At 35.7% G+C, this 22,877-nt stretch overlaps 2 protein-coding genes across 6 annotated transcripts in view; one reads left to right on the top strand and one right to left on the bottom strand.

Moving 5' to 3' along the window:
• The window catches only part of RALGPS2 (Ral GEF with PH domain and SH3 binding motif 2), a 137,993-nt gene that overhangs the window by 38,445 nt on the left and 76,671 nt on the right, over positions 1 to 22,877 (bottom strand). The window lies entirely within an intron of this gene.
• ANGPTL1 (angiopoietin like 1) lies at positions 983 to 22,006 on the top strand. Its single transcript, XM_010992892.3, has 5 exons — positions 983 to 1,402; positions 6,429 to 7,274; positions 18,214 to 18,407; positions 19,527 to 19,797; positions 21,061 to 22,006. The coding sequence occupies exons 1-5, from the start codon at positions 1,393 to 1,395 to the stop codon at positions 21,246 to 21,248; spliced, it is 1,509 nt and encodes a 502-aa protein (XP_010991194.1). The 5' UTR covers positions 983 to 1,392; the 3' UTR covers positions 21,249 to 22,006.

Below are 22,877 nucleotides of genomic sequence, written 5' to 3'. Positions count from 1 at the left end.
CAAAGAGAGATAATGTGGCCTAATGCTCTGGAATTAGATTCGAACCCCAGGTCTACTGCTTAGGACTGAAGTCCTAAGCCAAATTACTAAAGATGCCTAAATTGGTGTCTCCTCAGCCACTAAGCTAATCAGCATTTCTTGATTTAATGAAACACAAAAGCATACTTGATACTTAACCATTACGAATTCCCTCTCCAGCACTCTAATGTCATCGCAGAAGAACTGGGCCAGAGGTGCATAAAGCGACTTGTCTGAGTTCCCATAGCCAGCAGGGTGTCAGAGCTCTCTTTTCTCCCCAACTCAGGCCAGGGTTATGTTTGCTTTTAAATCACAACACATCAACTAATAAGAATAACTGTATTCAGACAAGAGGGGGTCATGTTACAGAATAGGAGGAAGTGACATTATATAACATCAGAATTTAATTATATAACATCAGAATTTTAAAAGTATTAAATTTCTGAAAAAATTTTACACACAGCTTTCCAATGATTTTTGGTAATTATATATAAATGAGTGGTTTTATCTCAGAAATATTACACAGTAAGATATATTACAACAGACATCAGGTTTCTTACAAGCTTAACACCTTCTGCAATGGCAACTTAGTAAAATGTTTAAAGATTCTTCTAGGCTATAAAAGTATCGTATTATTTAGGGGGCTGCTCCTTAGAATAAAGTCTAACTCTTATTCTTTGTAATAAAAAACAAACTCATCAGCCTGCAACTACTTCTAAGTGAAGTTGAGTACTATTTTTTCAGCATTCAACTTAAAAGATCTCCAGCCAGCAGACTAAAATGTTTGTTTTATAATTGCCCGCTGAACTATGATAGTTTGTTTCCAGATGGTGCCCTTCCTTCAACCTGCACACAGTCTCTCCTTGTTCCAAGCCATTCAGCCTCCTGCTGATCCCACCACCCCCACCCCTATTTAAGGCTACAGAGAGGAAATCCTAAGGAGATTTCCACCCCCCGCCCCCCAGTTTCCAGCAAATTTTTGGTGACGTAATATGTGGGCTGAACTTGAGTCTACCGAGAAAGAGAGGGAGTCACTATTCGAGGGTACTGTATATACAATCTGGGTCAGCTGCAGCTGGTTACTGCATTTCTCCATGTGGCAGACAGAGCAAAGCCACAATGCTTTCTCTGCTGGATTAAAGACAGCCCGCAGACCAGAACTTCCACTACACTACTTAAAATTACATAGGTGGCTTGTCAAATTCAATTGATTAGTGCTGTAAGAAGAAAAAGAAGTTCCTTATTACAGCTTGGACTCAACGGCCCAAAACAAAAATGCAGTTGCCATTAAAATCACAGACGAACAAACTTCTACACTGATTTTTTAAAAGCAAGAACAAGAGCAGCAAGTTTCTGAGTTTGCTTTATCAACAGATGCAAAAAGGTACTTTGATATTTCTTTTATTTTTATTTAAAGATTCTATGCCTGTTGAAATGTATAATTATTTTACATTTGTAGTAGAAATTTCAAAATCTCTTATTAATCAAAGAACTCTGGAATATACTACAATTTATTTCATCTGAAAAAGGTTTTGTTTTGCAACTTTATGTAAAAACTGGTCATTATATACTTTATGATGATTAGTGAATTATTCGAGGTTCAGTTTAATGATACTTAGTGTGTATGTTTATAGACTGATGCATTCATGTTGGGTCTCAGAAAACAAGTCCTTTAGTGACACCAGAAGAGAAATTTTAACAAGTAACAGATTATAAGACTTATAGCACAGGGATTAAAACAAAGGGATACAAATTAAAGAAAATAGTTGTAAACATGATTCGTCTCTCTTTACACAGCTACAGTGTATATGCTAAATATTTACATACACTGTTAGATATCTACAAAACACAGCTAAGAAGATACAAAATTAACCGAAAGGCTCTGCAACAATACCTCAATTATGGCATAACCTAGTATAATTAAATACTAAAGGTTTAAAGTCAGTCCATGGTATTTCTTGCTAAAACTCAAACTTTCAAATAGTTTTCCAGGCTTACATGTACAGAACTTTAATTTGAGTAACAGAAATGAAAAAGGTTACAACTGGAATTGAGAAAGCAAAGTGATCGATACATTAAAAAAAAAATCCTGAAACCTTACAGATTAGAATTGAGGAGAAGAAATAAAATGTGGTAGAAGTATTGTGTAAGTAGTCAGCATAAACAATAGAAATTAAGAACCCGGAAGATACAATTACTTATATGCACAATTAAAAGACCAAAAATATACAATATTTTTAGAAAGATATAATTTTGGTCAACAAAAACAATTCTTTCAATATTCTATCTGGGGGCTATGTTTAATTGTATTACTAGAATTATTAAAAAATAAAACTACTAGTTACCAACAATAAGCTTTAACATCAAAGACACTTAAATTTCTTATGATTTGGGGAACCTCTGTCCTTTTCAAAATCAAAGATATGCAAGGTAAGAATGTTCAACCAGCAAATAATGGGTAAAACTAAATAAGATTTCTTCAACTTTACTTTCATGTCCTTTCCTTAAAGATTCAGAACTCTTAAACAACTGGGAGGATCTCTGTTAAACATATTTTACATGAAATTCTGATAAAATTTCCAAGCAATATTGGATCTGAAATACTGTCATCTCTCTTTTGTTTGTTGTTGCTGCAATGAAAAGTACAGGACCTCAATTAAACTTCAGTTCTTACTGAAGCCTTAGGCAAGCATTTAATCGGAAACCCAGATAACTATTTATCCTTTTCTTAAGTATCTCTAGGGCATGAGATTGTTCTCAAGTCTCTTCCCAGAACATAAATTCCCAGAATCTAGAAGTTCTTTATCTAAGGTGCCTTCAATGCCTCATAAATTTAAGCTCATTGTTTCATGCCATTTTCAGGGCATGACACAGTCCGCTAAACGCCTCGATGAGTTTACCACGTGAAAGCAAGTAAATCCTGACTTTCATTTCTTCTCTCTATTAGCTGGCAGTGTAGCAACTATGAAAAGAAACAGTACCAATAAAATTTACTCAAAGCATGGAAGACTTTTTTTTTTTTCTCCTAAAAACAACCAAGCAAAGACACAGATTTAAATTTAAGTACACTGTAACTAATTTACAACATTCTCGTGAGGCCTTGGAAAATTTTAACATATACAGAAAGGTTTTATGAGGTAACACAGATTTATGGATCTTTCACTTTTAAAAACTGAACATATGTGGGAAAATATTAAATAAGAGAATGTTTTTATAAAAGGTAACAGTAAGTGTATTTTAAAAACCCGTTCTTTACACATGACGTAGCTTAGTCTACTACTTAAGAAATGCAGTTCCTTATTCAGCTTTGGGTGACAACGAAGTCATTACTTTTGTAAAGGATAAGAGGATTGTATACATTAAAAAAAATAAACTTTTAGTTGCCTCCTTTAAATATTACCTTAGGTCAGATTCTCTTAGGGTAGACCATAATTCATCTCAGGACTTAATCATCCAGGAACCCACAAAGAGCCAGGGCAGAATACACCAAAAACAAGCTACTGCAATTTTGATTTAATTCCTATTTTCACATTTTTGTTCTTCCATGACAACACAAACAACAGCAATAACCTTCGATTATATGCTCTTAGTTGTTCTATAAAACTCTACCTGGTAGGAATATAAGCTTTTCAATCAGAATATTGTTCAGAAAATTCTACATGTTTTGAAGTTTCATGATACCTTCTGAATTTTCCTTGTTTCGGTAGCTTATTTCATAGTAAGTTACTTAAATACAATAATTTTATGATCTAAGAGTTTCCAATTTATTACTGAAGTGAACGAAACGAGTGCATGTGAACCCTAGACACTTCAACTATCTACGGAGGTGAAACGCTGTACATTTTTGCAGGGGGCCGATGGCTTCTATTTTACTGTCTTCAGTTTTAAAAATAAACCACATCTAAATTCTATGAATCTGTAAGCATAACAAGATGCATTTTACTGGTTATTGGTATAGGGAACTCTAATATAGTAACTAAAGTCCTTTTTTGATAAAATAGGTAACGCTCAGTCTAAATTTTCTACTGATGCCAGAAGGCAAACTATGAAAACCCAAAACTGAAAACACTATCAGGCAGCAAAGAGAAGGCCTCTGACACAAACACAGGCTATTATTATGCCCCTCCTTCCTATCTGGACTATGTTAGTAAAAGAAATTATTCTCCACATTCCATCCATTCTTCGCTTTATTTTCATTATCACCCCATTTTGCAAACATCACTCATTTGAACACAACAAAGTAAGGAGACATGGTTTTAGACACTAGTCATCATCTTTATGACTCTGGTTGAAGAGTCCATAATTCATTGATTTAACCTTTAATTTTAGGAGGGTTCATAATCACAGAGACCATAATTAATTAGCCATAACCATAGTTAATTCAGATTAACCATCAACCAACAGAATACACACGGAGGGAAGGAACAATAGCAGACAGGCCTGGGATATAAAACGGATCCGCAAGAACCTGTGCATAATTCAGTAGCGGGTCAATGTAAAGAGACAGAAACCAGGAAAAGACTGAAAGACAAGAAACACAAAATTAATATGCCTCTGTAGTTACGACGTGACTAGGATAAAAATCACAGGTCTAAAAAATTACAAGTAGGAGATCCGAATCCCATTTGAATGTTCTAACTTCTCCAGGTTTCTTTCTTTGCAAGACGGTATGTTTACTTCACAGTGCGGTTGGGCATGAGTTAGGCACTACACGAATATAAAGGGTTGTTATAAGCATTGGTGATAGAAAACAGGACAGACTATGTTGCCTTATGATGTAGTTGTTAGTGAAAAACATGAACTCCGGAGTCTTCTGCCTGGGTTCAAATTCTGGCTCCATGTCACAGAAGCTGAGTGACTCTGGGTGAGATACTTAACTTTTGGATGCCAGTTTCTTCATCTGAAAATGCGGATTATAATAACCTACCCCAGGGGGCTGTGATGAGAAGTAAATGATTTAATGTATGTAAAAGGCTTAAAACAATGCCTGCTTCTCAACAGGCACCCAATAAATACGAACTATTGTTACTGCTGCGTTGCTATTATGATTAGCATCTGGGATAAACAACTTGGGACCTGGCTTCCCAAATCAAAAAAAGACAAGTACCTGTGTGGAAAATGGGATAGAGAAGTTATTAGTGTATCCACTGCCATCCCTCAAAAACAGCAGATAGGAATCGAGTTTTCTAGAGTGGGAAAGTGGGCTGGACTACAGCAGCTCGCTAATAAACCGGGCGGGGGGACACGCCGCACTCATTCTACTGCTACCACCCTTTAGGGAGCTAACTAAAGAGAAAGGAGACAGCTCTGGTTCTGGGAACCAGTTCTATTGTTTCCTCTAGTGTTCCGACAGAAATTGTACTATAAAGGACAAGTGTTTCTTACCTGCCACAGCAAAAATGAAACATTCCTAGCACACATTTTAGCGTATGTGCCACTGCTGTCAGCACTGACTGAGGCGCCAAGGAACCTGACCTCTGGACCTGGCTGTAACGCCACCTATTTGTGTGGCCTTGGCCTTCAGCATGCGCATGGGTGCAAAGAGGTCTTAGATGGGATGGTCTTGAAGGCACTTTCCAACTCAGATGATCATATTCAACTAACAGATGAGTTTCTTTCCTTGGTAACAGCATTAGGAAATTATTAACATTTTAATAAAATGCAGTTCAGCAGAACTTCTGTCAGAAGAATGAACCTGCTGACTCATATATAAGCTGAGAGCATATATATGAGTACGGTTTAGGAAACAGTTACCCACAATAATGACTGTAAGCATTCTATCATTCTTCAACTTGACACCAATCCCAAAAGGCCATGCTACCAAAACGAACAAAAAATAAGATGCTAGAACTTTCTGGTTTTAGAGCTATCTAAAAATGTTTGTTTCTTTAATTTGTTGGATTAAAAAAGATACTTTTAGAGAGGGCCAATTTAACTGAAACTGCACAATTTCGATATAAAATACTGATTGGTAACTTTCACACTAGTCAGGGGAGAATGTTTTAACGATTGCCTTACAAACATTTTCAGGGACTTAAGAAAGTAAATAAGCTTTTCAAGGTAAGAAAGGTGTCCTATTAGGGTTTCAAGAGCCCCGGAAGCACCTAACGGCATCTCAGCACACAGTGGGCTCTCACCCAGAGCTGCACAGGGCGCTGAGGAACACAAAGCAGCACGGTAAGGTGCCAGCTGCAGAGCTGTTCCCTGAAACCTAATTTTTAAACAAATATGAAGGCACTATAATATTGAATTTAAGAAGGTAATCACTTTAATTCTGGCCCAACTTATCAACACCACTAGATATTCAGGTTTTCCCTTAGATATTTTTAATATTACTGACTTTACAAGTGGATCGACATCAATTCTTTTTACTTTTTACCTTCAATGGTTTTTTTATTTTGTTTTTAAAGACATCATACAACCTCACTTCAAAATGAAGGCCTTTATCTGGACCCTAAGTGTGCTATTCTTCCTACTAATGGGCATTGGACACTGCAGAGGAGGACAGTTTAAAATAAAAAAAATAACCCAGAGGAGATACCCTCGTGCTACAGATGGTAAAGAGGAAGCAAAGAAATGTGCATACACATTCCTGGTACCTGAACAAAAAATAACAGGGCCGATTTGTGTCAATACCAAAGGGCAAGACGCAGGTACCATTAAAGACATGATCACCAGGATGGACCTTGAAAACCTGAAGGACGTGCTCTCCCGGCAGAAGCGGGAGATAGACGTCCTGCAACTGGTGGTGGATGTAGACGGAAACATAGTCAATGAGGTAAAGCTGCTGAGAAAAGAAAGCCGTAACATGAACTCTCGTGTTACTCAACTCTACATGCAACTGTTACATGAGATTATTCGTAAGAGGGATAATTCACTGGAACTCTCCCAGTTGGAAAATAAAATCCTCAATGTCACCACAGAAATGTTGAAGATGGCAACAAGGTACAGGGAACTAGAGGTGAAATACGCCTCCTTGACTGATCTTGTCAATAACCAGTCTGTGATGATCACTTTGCTGGAAGAACAGTGCTTGAGGATATTCTCCCGACAAGACCCGCACGTGTCTCCTCCTCTCGTCCAGGTGGTGCCACAGCACATCCCTAACAGTCACCAGTACACTCCTGGTCTGCTGGGGGGCAACGAGATCCAGAGGGATCCCGGCTATCCCAGGGACTTGATGCCATCACCTGAGCTGGCAACGTCTCCCACCAAAAGCCCTTTCAAGATGCCACCAGTAACTTTCATCAATGAAGGTGAGTTACCTCCTACTGTTAAAAATGGAAAGAGAAGGTAAATGTGTTTTATGGTTTATGAAACAAGCCTCATAATACAGCCTATTCTTCATTTTGGTTATGTAATTATGCATGAGCATTAAATTTTCTATTTTTGTTTTCTATTAACCAAGAATTGAACTTAAATACATCTCGCAGCTCTAGGAGTCTAACAGTTTATAAAAACAGTGTATTCTGTAGAGAAAAACACTCTTTCATCCAAATTCTTACAGTCTGTTACTATTGCTGAGACAGGAATGAGTCCATGGTCCACTCCTCACCTCTATAACCATCCACCGACCTCCAGCCACGCCCTCACTGCTGCTCAGCAATCCTTCCATCTACCTCTTGCTGCTCTTCCCATCATCCTCCTCTTCAAAAGGGACATTTAAAGACGTGCTTTCACCCTCCCAAAGCCTCAAACTAACCTACCACCTACCACTGTACTGAGATTAAGTCTACTTGGGCCTAGGGTCCTTGTTCTTTCCTGTCTTGAAAACATCAGCATAAAACCCATGCTTTTTTGCCCTCACTCTAAAGAGGAAAATAGCCCACCCATTTTCTACGGCTAAAAAACTACAACTGCACCTTGTAACCATATACATATAAGTAACTTTTTACTACATAAAATACCCGAGAATTGATACTAGTATCTCTACCTCTATTTCTTAATTTCATTCCTTCCTCCCTCCACTCATTCCATACCGGTCACTGATCAAGGTGCCCAGAATGCAGATGAATAATTCATCTTTCTGTTTAGCTCACTGCTAACATTCCGAATACATTTGTTTTATACCTACATCCAATTGCTCATAAGCTGTTCTCCTGAACTCTTTCACAAGTTGATTTGTTTCCTTAGAGTGAAGGGAAAAACCCAAATGCCCCCCTCCCCCCAAAAAAGAAATTGTAGTTCATTCACCTATTGAAAAGACAGGACATAAAACTGCACATAGACTAAGAAATAATTTTAGACAACAACAAAAAACACAGAGCAAAGACTGGAAATATGCACATCACAAAGTGGTCAAGCCTTTCTGCAGCAGGGGACACCACTGACCATTCGCACCTCCACTTCCTTGGGCCTCCACATCATAATACTCTGACTCTTCCTGCTTCTCTAGGTCCTTCGTTGGCATCTTCTTCCTTCTCCTTCGGCTTAAAAAGACTTCCTTGAAGATACTCTATTTTAGAGGTCCCATTCGTCTTCCAGGCTACAAGTATCACCACTGATCAGAGGACTCCTGCATGGAAGCCCTCCCTCCTGATTCTAACCAAAGCCGGATATTTGCATCTGGATGTTTGACTGTTACCTCACACGCTGCTTCTTCCTCTCCTGAAATGCCTTCTTTCAGTTTATCTGTCAACCTGGCAGATTGAAGGCTTAGCTAAAACAGTATCTTAAATTTTATACCTTCCCAGATTTAAACAAACATAACCAGATGGCTCCTCCCCAAACATTTGTTTTGTTTCTGTTGGTTTTTTTTTTTTTTTAACATCACATTACACTGGAGTTATTTGATTGCATGTCTGTCTCCCTGCTGGACTGAACACTTCTGGAAGAAAGTAAACTGTCTTTCCATTTCCTACTTCAAACATCTAGCCAAGATCAGATTTGGCATATTGTACTTAGCATATTGTAAGCAGTACAATAAATACTTGAGGAATGAATCAATAAATTAATAACTAAACTCTAAAACAATTTCTTCTCCAAATTAGCATTCTCCTTTTAGAAATAAGTAAATTATTATTATAAAAGCAATAGAGTTACTGAAGAAAATCCAGAAAACACTGATAAACTTTTTTAAAAGGTATGCTTTTTAATATCCAAATACCCAGAAATAAACTACAGTTAACACTTTAGTAATAACCTTCAAAGTTTTTTTTCCCATCTCATAAACATGGTAACCAATATTCTTGTAACTTCAAAAATTAACTTTGTTCTTTTTCTTTTTCTATGATTATATCCTTAGGATAAATTTCTGTAAGTAAAAGTGACAGGCCAATGGATTTTTATTTCTCTATTTTGGTTTGTTACTACCCATTTCTGAATTTGCTTGGCTGATCTTTGACACTTCTCTCCTGCCTCACACACATAGCTAACTAAGTTCTACCCATGTGGCTTTTCAGTCTTTCATGAGTGTATCCCTCATTTCTATCCAGAGCCAGAACTAACTGAGATCCAAGTGATCTATGGCAACAGCTAGAGGATAGAGATGTCCTGGATTACAAGCTGTGAGATCTTGGGAGGTGGAGAGGGGATGGTTGCTCTGTGCCTCAGTTTTCTCACCTATAAAATGGGTAATAACAGTATTTACTTCTTAAGAGTTGAACACTCGAGGAGTGATTAGAACAGTGTCTGGCACTCAAATGTTAATTCTTACTAAGAATTGTGTAATAGCTTGCCAACTGGTCTAACTCCATTTTCTCTCTCCATCAAAATGTATTCTACACTGCGAACAGATTCGTCTTAAACTACCATTCTGATCACACCACACTTCCGCCCAGCAGCTTCCCACTGCAAACAGAAAAAGTCCAGTTTGCTTAGCTTGGGTAAGATTAGTGTACTCCTCAAAAGAATCAATCCTACTTCTTTAGCTTTCCTTCCATTAATTTCTTTCACAAAAGCCATCTGCTTCTATAAAATGAATCAACTCATTGTCTTCTAAATATTTTCTGTTTTCTGCCTATTCAAATAAGACTCAGACTAAAATAAAATAAAATGAAATAAAATAAAATAGCAAGTCCTTCTCGAAGCCCTTTTGACTCCCACAGGCTTAAAGTGATTGCTTCTATACGAATATCTTTACTCTGTTAACATAGATGCAACATTTCTTATGTCCCCTCTTGAATTATCAGTTATTTTTACATGTACTCATAGTACTTCTACACACATCTAAATAAAATGCCTTCCACCCATAACGTAAGCTCCTTCCTGTAGATGGATATTGTGTCACTTGCACACGCTAAATAAATGCTGGTTGACTTGATATTACACTCTTACAGAGCTTCTTACAGTTGTCATTCCAAAGAGCTTCACGAAAGTACTTTAACACATTCTATTATAGTGAGTCAGTCATTCTATACTGTTCCAACTCTCAGTAACAACAGGTTCAAGTACCATTAAATTAGGCAAATGATGATTATTAATTTCCCCACACCCTTTGATTTCCAAAGGATTTATGTGTATGAAATGGTCACCTGGGTATAGAAAGAATATATATTTATTTTTTATATCCTTTAAAAAATACCTCTTGTATAAGCTTTAAATGTATAAAATTTATCAGCATAGTAGTGTGTACATGTAAGTTGTAAATAAACATAATTGAAGTGTGTGAAAAATTTTTAACTGATGGGGGTGTACAATTATATAAGGATGAAGAAGACTTGCATGGAGTGTTTTTGTGGGTGCTGAATCTTAAGTGGATGGTATCATCAGTTCTAGAAGAAATGATTATTCACATATCCCTACACTGACACACTAAAAACGCCTGTGCAAAATGAGATGCATCAGTTCTAGGTTTTATTATACACTGAGCTGCAGTGCAAAAAACAAGCAAATACACAAAATTAAATCCCGTAATAGGGATTTAGCACATCAAAGGTCCCATTTAACAGGCTTTTGCTTTAATAAAACAATGGGGGGTGTGTGTGTGTGTATATCTATATCTATATATATCCATATATCTATATATATCTATATATCTATATATATATCTCCATAATAAACCAATACTTAATGTAAAAATTAAGCACAGGCATAACTTTTTCTGTTATTCATTATTTATTTGTTATAATAAGTAAACATTAACTTTTCTTTTTTTTCTATAAAAGTTGGCCTCTGAAATTCAAGGACATAACTAGCTATACCATAGAATGTTCATCAGTACACTAATGAACATGTAAGGGAAATCGCACAGAATTAAGAAAACCTGTTTCCTTTGTTACTGACCTCGGGTAAGTCACTTTGCCCGTCTGTCTCTGTTTTCTCATTTGCACAGTGAGAGCACCGGTTGGACTGGACGGTTCTAACACCTCCTTCTAGTTCTAATATTCTATGATTCTTACCAAATATAAATCACCAGAAGTGACAAAAACCAGACTTGCTACTTTTTCTTTACATATAATGTGCTAAAATCTTTGTTCATATTATTCTTATATCAGACTGGAAAGTATGTCTAAGCTGTTTGGGTACTTGCACAAAAAGGGCAAAGAGATGGATGGCTACTGCTTTATTTACATATGCTTCTAGCACCAAGAAGTTCCCATTCCTGCACTCTATATGTAGGTACATGGTCATTCCACACTCTCTAAATGCATAATGTGCATGTATTACTTAAAAAGTGTTCTACTCAGTCACAAGAAGTCAAATACTGTATGATTCCACTTACATGAGGTACCTAGAGTAGTCAAATTCAGAGATAGGAGAATGGTGGCTGCCAGGGGCTGCAGTGAAGGGAGAATGGAGAGTTGCTGTTTAATGGGTACAGAGCTTCAGTTTTGCAAGATGAAGAAAGGTAGAGTCAAGCTCCATAATAATGAGACTGTACTAATGCCACTGAACCGTATATTTAAAAATGGTCAAGTTGGCAAATTTTATGTTATGTATATCTTACTACCATTTTTTAAAGAGGTTTTAATGACAGGAAATTTTATATTTTCTTTTAAAATGGTTATAAGAAAAATGTACCTCAAGAGAACAAACTTACTATGAACTTATGGCAAGTAACAGAATAATTTTGCTTGTTTACAATAAATTATCTCTAGAAACATTACTTTCCCTCTACCTTGAAAATAAAATGTTTGGGAATGTAACTACACACCTGGCAAGCTGCCATCAAAAAATTCTTAACTGTTAATGTTATTCATTGGCTGTATTTTGGGTTAGTCTTCTATAAAAGAAAACATTATCCTTTTACAAATGATGTATTAATATAAATAAGTTCATTCCTTGTAGGTGAATGGAGTTGAGAAAGTGCCTTCATAGTGTGTTAGAAAATAGATCTGAGTATCAGGAAACTTGGATTCTGTCAAGGCTTTTCTGAGGCACAGTTGCTTCCGTTGTGAAAGAGTCTGCTGTGATGACTAAATGAGGTGATGCATGTGGAAATGTTTTGTATATGGTCTGACCAGCATGACTACATTTTTCTGTACACTTCCCAACATATACCTTGCCACATATGGGAATATAAAAGGTAAGCTTACAAAGTTAATTTTGAAAAACAGTCATTGGAAAGTAAAAATATGCTTTTTAGTGGATAATAAGCTGATTTTCAATTATTTGTAATGCTTCCTGTCAGTAAATTTAAAAAATGCAGTTGATTTCAGTGGAAAGCTTATATTAACACTGCAACCAAGAAAAACTAAACCAAAGAAGACCGGTTAAGCAAAGGGGCTGAAATACAATTTTATTAACCAGTCATGAAAAACAGCTGATATGTTCTTAAGTAATTTCAATATGAAAGCTCAGGTTGCTAACTGCACTTCAAACTCACAGATTAATAAACAAAGTAATTCATATTATTACAAGAAAGAGTCTATTACCACTTTAAAACTATTTGCTTCAAACTTCCGATTTCAGAAATGCTGTTGAATATATTTATCTAACACTTAATTCAGAACCCAATAAAAAAAGTTTACCTCTCAAAAGATTTTACTTGCTGACCATTTGAAAGCTCTAAATTGGTTATCTTTTTTGTCCTGTTTTCTCCTATAAAAAGAGCATGGGATTAGGACAAAGTAAGAAAATAAATGAGAAATTCAATGAAAAGAAAAGGATTTTCCTTTTAGGTAATTAAACAGTTTCTCTATGGAAAAAGGACAGGGATGTTAAATAAAGATGGTTTCCAGTAAAGGTGCTATTCAAAGCATGAAATTTTTTTTTCTGTTTTAACCCAGTTCTGTTAAAAGATACGAGTTCTTAATGAAAAATACATGTTGCAAAATATGTGGCATGACTGGTCAGTATTTATCTTTCCATGATGAATCAGACTATTAACTGGTTTGTTAGCCCTATACACATTTTAATCATCAAATATATTGAGGAAGAGAACTCATCCTTCAAATTCAATGTCGAGAATTGCATTTTTCTGCCTTGACAAGAATCCAATTGTGTGTCACAGAAGACAAAGACTGTTTCAAGATTACTCAAAGCAAGAAAAAAGTTAATAAAATTCCTATTTTGAAAGAAAGGTACTTCCAGTCCATACCCTTCTGAACCATTATGAACAAATTTCTGAATCATATATAAATATCATATCAAATAAATCAATTAATTTATCTCTAATAATGCACAAACCAGCAAGTTAAAACTGACCTCTCAAAAACAAAGCTGTACTTTCCTACTAGTCATGTAAGAATTCCTACTAAGCGTCTTTTTATGGTACAGAGAAAGCAGTAAAACACTGAGTATAAGAATGATCTCTAATTTAATTCTAGAACGGAAAATAAGGTATGCAAGTAAGAATGAGAAAACATTTCTGCCAAGATCAACAGTACACACTTGGCTAAGACAGGTTAAGGGTTCGTCTCTACAAATAAATATAAACAAGGACTAAATTCTGTTACTTACCATTTTTACTGAGGAGGAAAAGATAGCTATAAGCACTGCTAATTTTATCCAGATTTCTTGGAAAAAGATTTCAACTAAATTTTCCTAAGCCTTTGTCACAACCAACTCCAACAGGCATCCACACTGCAAACACGAAGCCCACCGTAAAAAAGTGGGTTGAAACTTAAAGCTGAAGTTAAAATTTGTATAAGTTGAAATTTGTATCAAATCAAAGCTGGATCTAAAAACCCAGGACTCCTCAATTTGCTTAAACATCTGAGGGCCTATTAAAGAGCAGAAAAGGAACAAATGGTATTTTACAAATTTTCTGTCAACATTCAAAACCTTGATGCTTCTGTATTTTACATCCATTTAAATAATCTAGTTAAAGTCCAACTCATGACTATACAGTCAAATATAAAATGTAAACTGTCAAAACTATACTCAAATAAGTGCAGAGCAAACATTTACAAAGATGACATTCATGAATAGGCATATTTCTGAAAGGAGAGAGATATTTACATGTATTGCAATAAAACCACTTCATGTGTGCATTAACTACAACAAACAGGTTTTAAAATAAGAGCAATATTCCTCAGATATCCTTGACTATTCCGGAAGTGACAACTTAGAAAAAAAAATCTGTCTGACTTTGTAAACAACTGCGATGACTGTACTTTTAGACTGCAGAAACCAATTTCAACCCTACAGCCGACCTCAAGAGTTCCAAGCACCACCTTCTACCATTTACATTTCGGACACGCTGAACTTGTAACTCCTCGAGAGCACCGAGCTCTCTTCTCTGTCTCCGTGCCTCAGCACATGTGGGGCCCTGATCGGACCTCCTCTGCCCACTAGCCTCACTCCTACTCAGTCTTCACAACTCAGCTGAGATGGAGCCGACCCCATCTCTTGCCCACAAATCTGGGTTAGCCATTTCTTGGCCAGAGCTCCCATGTGCCCTGCTAGTAACTCCACCAGAGTACTCATCAAGCTGCAGTGGATTCTCTCCCGCCACTTCCCCAACTTGCCATCAGAATCTATGGTTTATCCCTGGAGCCTAAAAGTTTCCAGTCTACACCAGACGCAGAAAAGACATTTCTGGGAATAATAATGCAGAATGAGGAAACCACTGTGGCTGCCAGGAATCACGTAGGTCAGCAGATACTTGAGGGCCTAATGGGTTAAACTGTGGATACACAACCAAAAAACAAAAAGTCCTTGTCCATGGGACGTTCTATGAGTAAACAAATAAATATGTTACAATGCATTACACAAATTAATCCAAGATTGGACCTGGAAATCATACTTCACTTTTCCTTTCATCTTATTCCCAACTTAGGAAATTAAAACTCTATAAATTCCATCCTAGTCTGAAATAAACCTCTCTAACCTTCTCTGACTCGAGTTCAATGCACATTTCCGTAATGTGATGTAACTCATATGTGACTAGTGAAAAAAAGAGAGTAAGATCAGTAAAACAAAGCAGTCATATTAGTTCATATGGGATTTTCCCCAAGCACATAAAATGTTCTGTGCCACAAGCAACTGCAGCTGAATACCAAGCATGCTAACAGCTAACATTAGCTGTTATTTTTAGTGCATGATTTTTCAGAACATGGGGTTTTTCAGAAACACATTATTTTTCTAAAACAGAAATGACTGTAGGTTCATCTTTGAATAGCCACATTAAATTTATTGACTAAACAGACATGCATTTATTAAACAAGCTGCTTAAATTATTAAATAAATTACCACTGTGTATCAAGGTCAGCAAGGAAGAAGAAAAGGGAACTAAATTACGGATGATGATTACTTTGTTGAGCATTGTGTTAAAGGCTCTGAACACTTTGTAATTTAAATTCAGTTAACTGAGAAGGTAGATAATATAAAAATAATTCACACTGAATTCAAATGGAATGTGACTTAATTTATGGCCAGCCTGAAAAGGGCAAACATTATTTTTAGAATAGTCCTCCCCAGCTTAAGAAACTATTTATGAGCTAATAACGAAAACTAACCAATATCCTCATAAATATAAAAGCATAAATTCTTAACAAAATTTCAGCGAGTCAAATCCCGCTATATATAAAAATGATAATATACCATGACCGAGTTGAGGTTTTCCTGGAACACAAGGTTGGTTTAACATTAAAAATACAATTAACAGAATTTATCATATTAAGAAATGAAAAAACAAAAACCATATCATCATCTCAGTAGACGAACGAAAAGCCTTTGACAAAATCCTAAATCCATTCATGGTAAGAAATCTCAACAACCTAGGAATAAAAGGGACAGGAATTTTTAAAGTAGTTATTACAGTTTAAAGGAAAACATGTTCATAATAAGTGTAAAATTGGAAATCTCAGAAGAGAAATCAAAGCTATACAAAAGAATCAAATTGAAAATCTTGAACTAAAAAATTTAATATCTAAAATAAACATAACCTAAGAAAGACAGCATTAAGAATGTCTAGTTTCCACAAATTTTTTTACTAGTAATCTGTAGTGCTTACAGTGATTGTATTGTAATTTTCAAAAATCTGAAAGAGAAATATCAATGAAGCATAATAAAAAATATGGACTAGGGAAACAGATCATCTCTGATCTTTGTGTGTGGTTCTCAACTTCCTTGTATTTAAAATGTGACGGCAAATTAATTGATTCATTTGCTTAAGAAAAATTGACAGCCTACTTAATAGTCAAAACACAGATGACATGGAGTCAGAAGGAAAACAAAAGTCGTCTCCACCCTCAAGGAATAATCTAGAGGGAAGAGTTTACAGTCTCTAAGAATTCCTCCTAATGATGTAACTGTATAACTATTTAATGAGATTAATTCTACCAAAGCAAGGCCCCAAAGGGACCTTTGTATTATGCTTGGCACAGTACAGATAACACATTTCTCAAAATTTCAACAGCCCCATCATTACGGTACAGATTTTCTTGTCTGAGTTTCACTCGACTGAACTCCCTACTTTCACATAATTTCTAAATATTATACATGTCAGGATTTAAAAATTTTTAGTAAAACATAAAATATGACAACTGAAATTTCTATGCTTTTGTTGTTGTTGTTCCGATAAATCTTTATGGTAATTCTTATTTCTGAATCACTTAGTATTTTTCCATGCTTATAAAAAAGAAAGCATCAAAACACGAGAAGGGTGAAACTAAAGAACTCTCAGCAAAATTAGAAGCTATCTTTCTTTAGATAAAGAACATGGAAATCACGATTCAAGAGTCAGCCACTCTACAAATGACTTTACAAAATGCTTGTCATTTTAAAAGATATGAAGAACTTATTAGTGGATTAAAAAATAGGGAGAAAATTCATAAAAATATGAAATAATGTGGGGACAACTGCAGAATAGCAGTTCGGAGCATGAACTCTGGGATTAGAAAGAAATGGGTTTAAGTCCAGGGTTTATCATCTTCTAAGATACAGAGCTTTAGACCAGTTAGTTCCATGGAACATCTGTAAACTATCACAAGGTCACTGTGTAGATTAAACAAGAAAATTACTATTAGTCACATAAATTGATGTAACTCTTTAGAAAGGCATTTTGCCAACATTCCTAAAATGTATTCTTACTGAACTGCTGTATGAGGGAAAAAGTTAAAAAATTCCAAAAGTTTGGGAAACTGGTTTATTTCAGGGCTTCTCTTTAAGATGTGAATGTATATTGGGAGTTTCCAAAAGGGTAATATAATATTTAGCAATTCTAAAACTGACGTGACCATGGAATGCCATTTTCACTATCTCACGGGACTAGTGTGCTCCACTGAAATCAAATTTTGGAAACTGTGAACTGGGCACTGTGAAGAACTGTAAAACTATCCACGCAGTTTTGATCCAATAGATCAATCTTACAGCGTTTTTTTAAAAAAATGAAAAAATGAAGCCAATAAGAAGACACTTTGTACACTGTTATAATAGCAAAAATCAGGTAAAACCTCAGTGTCCATTGATAGAGGAATGAACAATGATATATCAACGTCAAAGATTGTATATTACAGCTACTGTTAAGCCCTAGAATGGAGATTGTAGTCCCATGGAAATGTTTGTTAAAATAAAAAAAGACAGAATTCAATTTTCTAAGTGTGTAAGAATTATAACAATACAAAAATGTATGTACGTGGACAAAGACTTGCGAGAACAGTGGAAAATGAAACAAGTTAATGTTTCAGACAGTGGGACTGGGACAATCCTTTTATTTAGTTTCTTTAACCTTCAGAGCGTCGTGTACACAGTAGATAAAAAGCGCTATCTGTAAGGAAAGATACAAAAGTAAGACTCTGACTAAAAACTGTTTGAATATGGTTCTTTCCACATTAAGTTTCCTGGCAATCAATGATGTTTTAATTACAGGACCATTCAAAGACTGTCAGCATGCAAAAGAAGCTGGACATTCGGCCAGCGGGATTTACATGATCAAACCTGAGAATAGCAATGGACCACTGCAGTTATGGTGTGAGAACAGCCTGGATCCTGGGGGTTGGACTGTTATTCAGAAAAGAACAGATGGCTCTGTCAACTTCTTCAGAAATTGGGAAAATTATAAGGTAAATCAGTGATTCAGACCTGGGGGAACGGTGGAACAAAGCAGCTCTTGCAATAGTAGCCATTCTAAGCAATAAATAAGATACACAGTGGAAAAATAACTACCCATGTGCTTTTCATTATTACATTTGTCAAAAAGATGATTCTCATCTCTGGTTTTAAAGTCAAAGTGACAACGTCAAGTGGGAACTGAAGACGTCCCTAAATGCTCCCTTTCGTTCTGGATGCTTATACATACGTTTAATTCTTTGATTTCATTTTCTAAGAGGACAACTGCCTTTTTGTTTATGACTACATCTGTACCCATTATCAAGTGTATTTCATCAAAGGTAATTAGTCCTAGGGTCATTTTTTGGAACTCCGATACTTTATACTATTGTTTATAATAATGAGACATTAATATACCCATGTGAGAAGTTACACAAATTTCTAAACAAATAACTAGGAAAAAAATCCTGCAACACAACCTCTTTGAAAGTACATTCAGTGTTAGAAATCTATATTCTGCTGCATACCTTCAATGGCAAATGCTTACTGAAATAGGATAGCTAATTTATTTATCATTTTTCCAAACATTAATCTACATTTCAAACATTAATTTTTCAAAGAAGGAACTTTGAAGACTACTGTTATATCTTCTTATATTTACTAATTTTATTTACAACAGAGCTAAAGAAGATAATCTGTTCTGAAACAGTTACTATCATTTTTACTGAATATCATAAAACTGTTAATGTCCTTTTTGTTTGATTATGGTGGGGACAGTATCTATATACTTTCAGAATAAAAATTTGGCTTTTGAGTACGAGAGAAATCAGGAACCCTTTTCAAGGATCTGAGTAGTTCACTAATCAATGTCACTCTGAATAATTTTCAGCCCCTTTTACCTTTGTCTCAGTTGTAGAGTTTGAAGCTAGATGTGCAAATAAATACAAAAGAAAGCAAAACAAAACAAAGTTTCTATGTGGAACTTTAGTAGAACAGGTGATCTACAAAAATGAAGTTCACATTATCACCAAATGGCCCATATATTCATGCTATCTAATGTCCAAAAGTTATCTACAAAAAAGTTTATTATCTCCACACTTATTCATGTGCTCATGCTCTTTGCTTACTAACAGAAAGGATTTGGAAACACTGATGGAGAATATTGGCTTGGACTGGAAAACATCTACAAGCTTAGCAATCAAGACAATTATAAGCTGTTGATTGAACTAGAAGACTGGAGTGATAAAAAAGTCTACGCAGAATACAGCAGCTTTCGGCTGGAACCTGAAAGTGAATTCTATAGGCTGCGCCTGGGGACCTACCAGGGAAACGCTGGGGACTCCATGATGTGGCATAATGGTAAACAGTTCACCACACTGGACAGAGATAAAGATATGTATGCAGGTGAGTAAGGAAAAACGGATGTGTGCTTTCTGTACAAGCACCGCTTTTTATGCATCAAATAGAACCCTGTTATTAAAGTATATGCTGCTACACATCTTTCTCAAAAGGTCATTTGGGACACAGTCAAAGGGAACGTAACGTGCTGAAAGGAACAGCCTCTAGGCTCTCTTGTCTAAGGCAATCCCAAAGTGTGAACTCTGTGAATGAGGTTCCACTGCTCTAACTTGGCGGGGGTGGGGTGGGGGTGGATGGGGACTAGGCGGGAAACAAAACAAACTCATCTGGAAATGACGCTGCCAGCTGCCTGAAGTTCATAACGAATCCCACTGGACACCTACTATGTGCCAGGCACTGCTGTAGGTGCTGAGGATACGCAGGGAACAAAGGTCCTGCCCTCTTGGAACTTACTTTCTAGAAGGAGACAAAATGACGTGTCAGGTGGTGACAAGGACTTTAGGAAAATGCAAAGCCAGTAAGGGAACGGGGGTGAGGGCCGTTCTGTACTTCCTGGTAAAGGGGAACAGCAAGACAACTGCGGCACAAGACACAGGAACAGCAAAAAGCTTCATTCACAGGGCAAATTAACATTCTCTTCAGAAAGAACCAATTAGGCCATCCACATGATATAATTTTAAACTTAATTTTCATATACTTTTGCCTTTTTAACCCAGGTTTCTGGCCCTGATAAAGAGATAGCCTCTGAAAACGGATTTATTTTTATGTTCGGCAGTGTCTTGGCAAGTAGCACACAGCTCTCTAGTCCACACTGGCAAAGAGGGAAAAAGGAAGACAGATATGACCGTAATACATGCTTTTCTTACAGTAACTCATTTGATTGCTGATAAGACTATTTTACGTTATTTTTTTTGCTATTTCAAAAATCAGTTTTCCCCAAACTTTACTCTCTTTTAGCAACTTCTCATCTTTCCTTCTCTAATCTCTCCAATCTTTTTTTCTCTTTCACATACAAATAAATACTGCTTGCATTTTATTTACCCTGCTATCTAGAAAACTAAATCGCTTGGAAAAAAAAAAGCATGTACTAAGACAAAATAAAAAAGGCAATTCGAATTATCTTTCAAGTAGTTGATACTTAAGCAACAGTAACAGAGTAAACAAGGACACAAAGCTACGAAGATAAAGGTAACTGAAATCAGTAAGAAAACTCACATTGTTCTAGAGGTAGAGTGAGTTACTGAAGGTTTACAGAGCACCACACTTAGAAGAAAGTTTTCCTCTGATGTCTGTATTTTTCCCTCCAAGGAAACTGTGCCCACTTTCATAAAGGAGGATGGTGGTACAACGCCTGCGCACATTCAAACCTAAATGGAGTGTGGTACAGAGGAGGCCATTACAGAAGCAAGTACCAAGATGGAATATTTTGGGCCGAGTACCGAGGCGGGTCATACTCCTTGAGAGCAGTTCAGATGATGATCAAGCCTATTGACTGAAGAGAAAGTCTCCAATTTAAATGACATAGAACTCTGTATTTTTCAGTTCCAAAAAGTGTAAATGTTACATATATATTATTTTGCACAATTCATTTCTACAGATAAAGTTTAAAGTTTTTAAAATGATTTTTACCATAATGATAAAAGGGGATTTATGAATGTAGTTTCATCTTCCCTTAATATACTGCAAATGATTATCTGTATCTAAACTCAGTTATTTTTAAAATATTGACTAAATACAGGCAAAGTTTGTTTTCTAAAATGTAAATATTTGTCACAATGTAAAACAAATCTTAGTTTTATTTTAAATCAAAATTCAATACATGTTCAACATCGTTAACAATTTATTTAAAAACTTTATGAGAATGCTATAACTTCCAATGGAAAAATAATTTTAAGATTTCAAAGTAATGCATTTTATTTATAAAAATATAGACAGGAAATTAGAAAAACTCTAGTTTTGCCAACATTCTGCATTGAATAAAAGTTATTTCAAATTGAGTTCGTGCCTTTCACATGAAATAATTAAATCTGAATTCCTGACAGTATGTCAATTTCCCAAAAGAATTAAGAAACCCACAGTATTAAAACACACATTTTTAAAAACAAAAAATAATGTATGCAGTATTTAAATGATCAACTTATAAAAACAAAAATATACAAATGAATTTTTCAAAATTATCTTCATATGACTTGCTGAACACCAAAATCTCCTGAAATCCATTCTATGTTGTTATATCAGTAAAATGCTGCTATTATAAAAGTGCAGAATAGTTAGTGAGCCAATGGTTTTACAGATCTGAATTATAACCCTAAGCTTATATATTAATACATTTCCCTCACTAATTTATTAATCCTTACTATTAAGAAGAAACTTGTCTGCTAGTCAAATCAGAAAGCGTGGACAGCTTTATAAGCATTACTGTATACTTATGGGTGGGACTAAAACAATTTTAAGGAACTGTTAGATATTTTTCCAATACTGAGATTCAACAGCCTCAGAGTGGAATCCACAGTGGTTTGGCCAGTCCAAATTGCTAATTCCACTTCAGTGTGTGTCTTTACCTCATCTTTGCAATTAACAACTTCATCACCAATCTTCTAGAAATATGTTCACTGCTTAGAGCTGACCTTCTCTTAACTCATTTGTGAACTAAAAATTTTAGAGAAATCTCTTGAAACTTTTGCTCAACTAATCAGAACTGAAGATAATCATTTGAACAACTCAAGTTCATCAGTATGACCAATGTTTCTGCTCTGCCACATCTCAAAACAAAACTTCTGGTGAAAGGAGAGAACATCAAACCTATGCTGATGTTACTCTTTCTTTTACCTACAGTCATCTCAGAATGGTTTTAAAGTCCGTGCCCACCTCCACCCAGCCCAGAACCAAAAAAGTCTGCTGTAAGATTTCCGGGAGAAATTAGACATCTAATTGTTTTTATCAAATCTTAATTGAATAAAACTCTACTAGGGCATTCCATTTATTGACAGAACAGTTATAGCATTTCACTTAAACATCCAAAAGTCTACTAAAGACAAATCTTACAGAATTTTCACAGAAAAGAAATATTACTAAAATTAGAATCACATCAAAGTCAACATATAAACTAGGAAACTGCTGAGTGC

This window comes from Camelus dromedarius, chromosome 23 (genome assembly GCF_036321535.1).
Source record: "Camelus dromedarius isolate mCamDro1 chromosome 23, mCamDro1.pat, whole genome shotgun sequence".
Classification (NCBI taxonomy): Eukaryota; Metazoa; Chordata; class Mammalia; order Artiodactyla; family Camelidae; genus Camelus; species Camelus dromedarius.
This window is presented reverse-complemented; position numbering and strand designations above follow the sequence as displayed.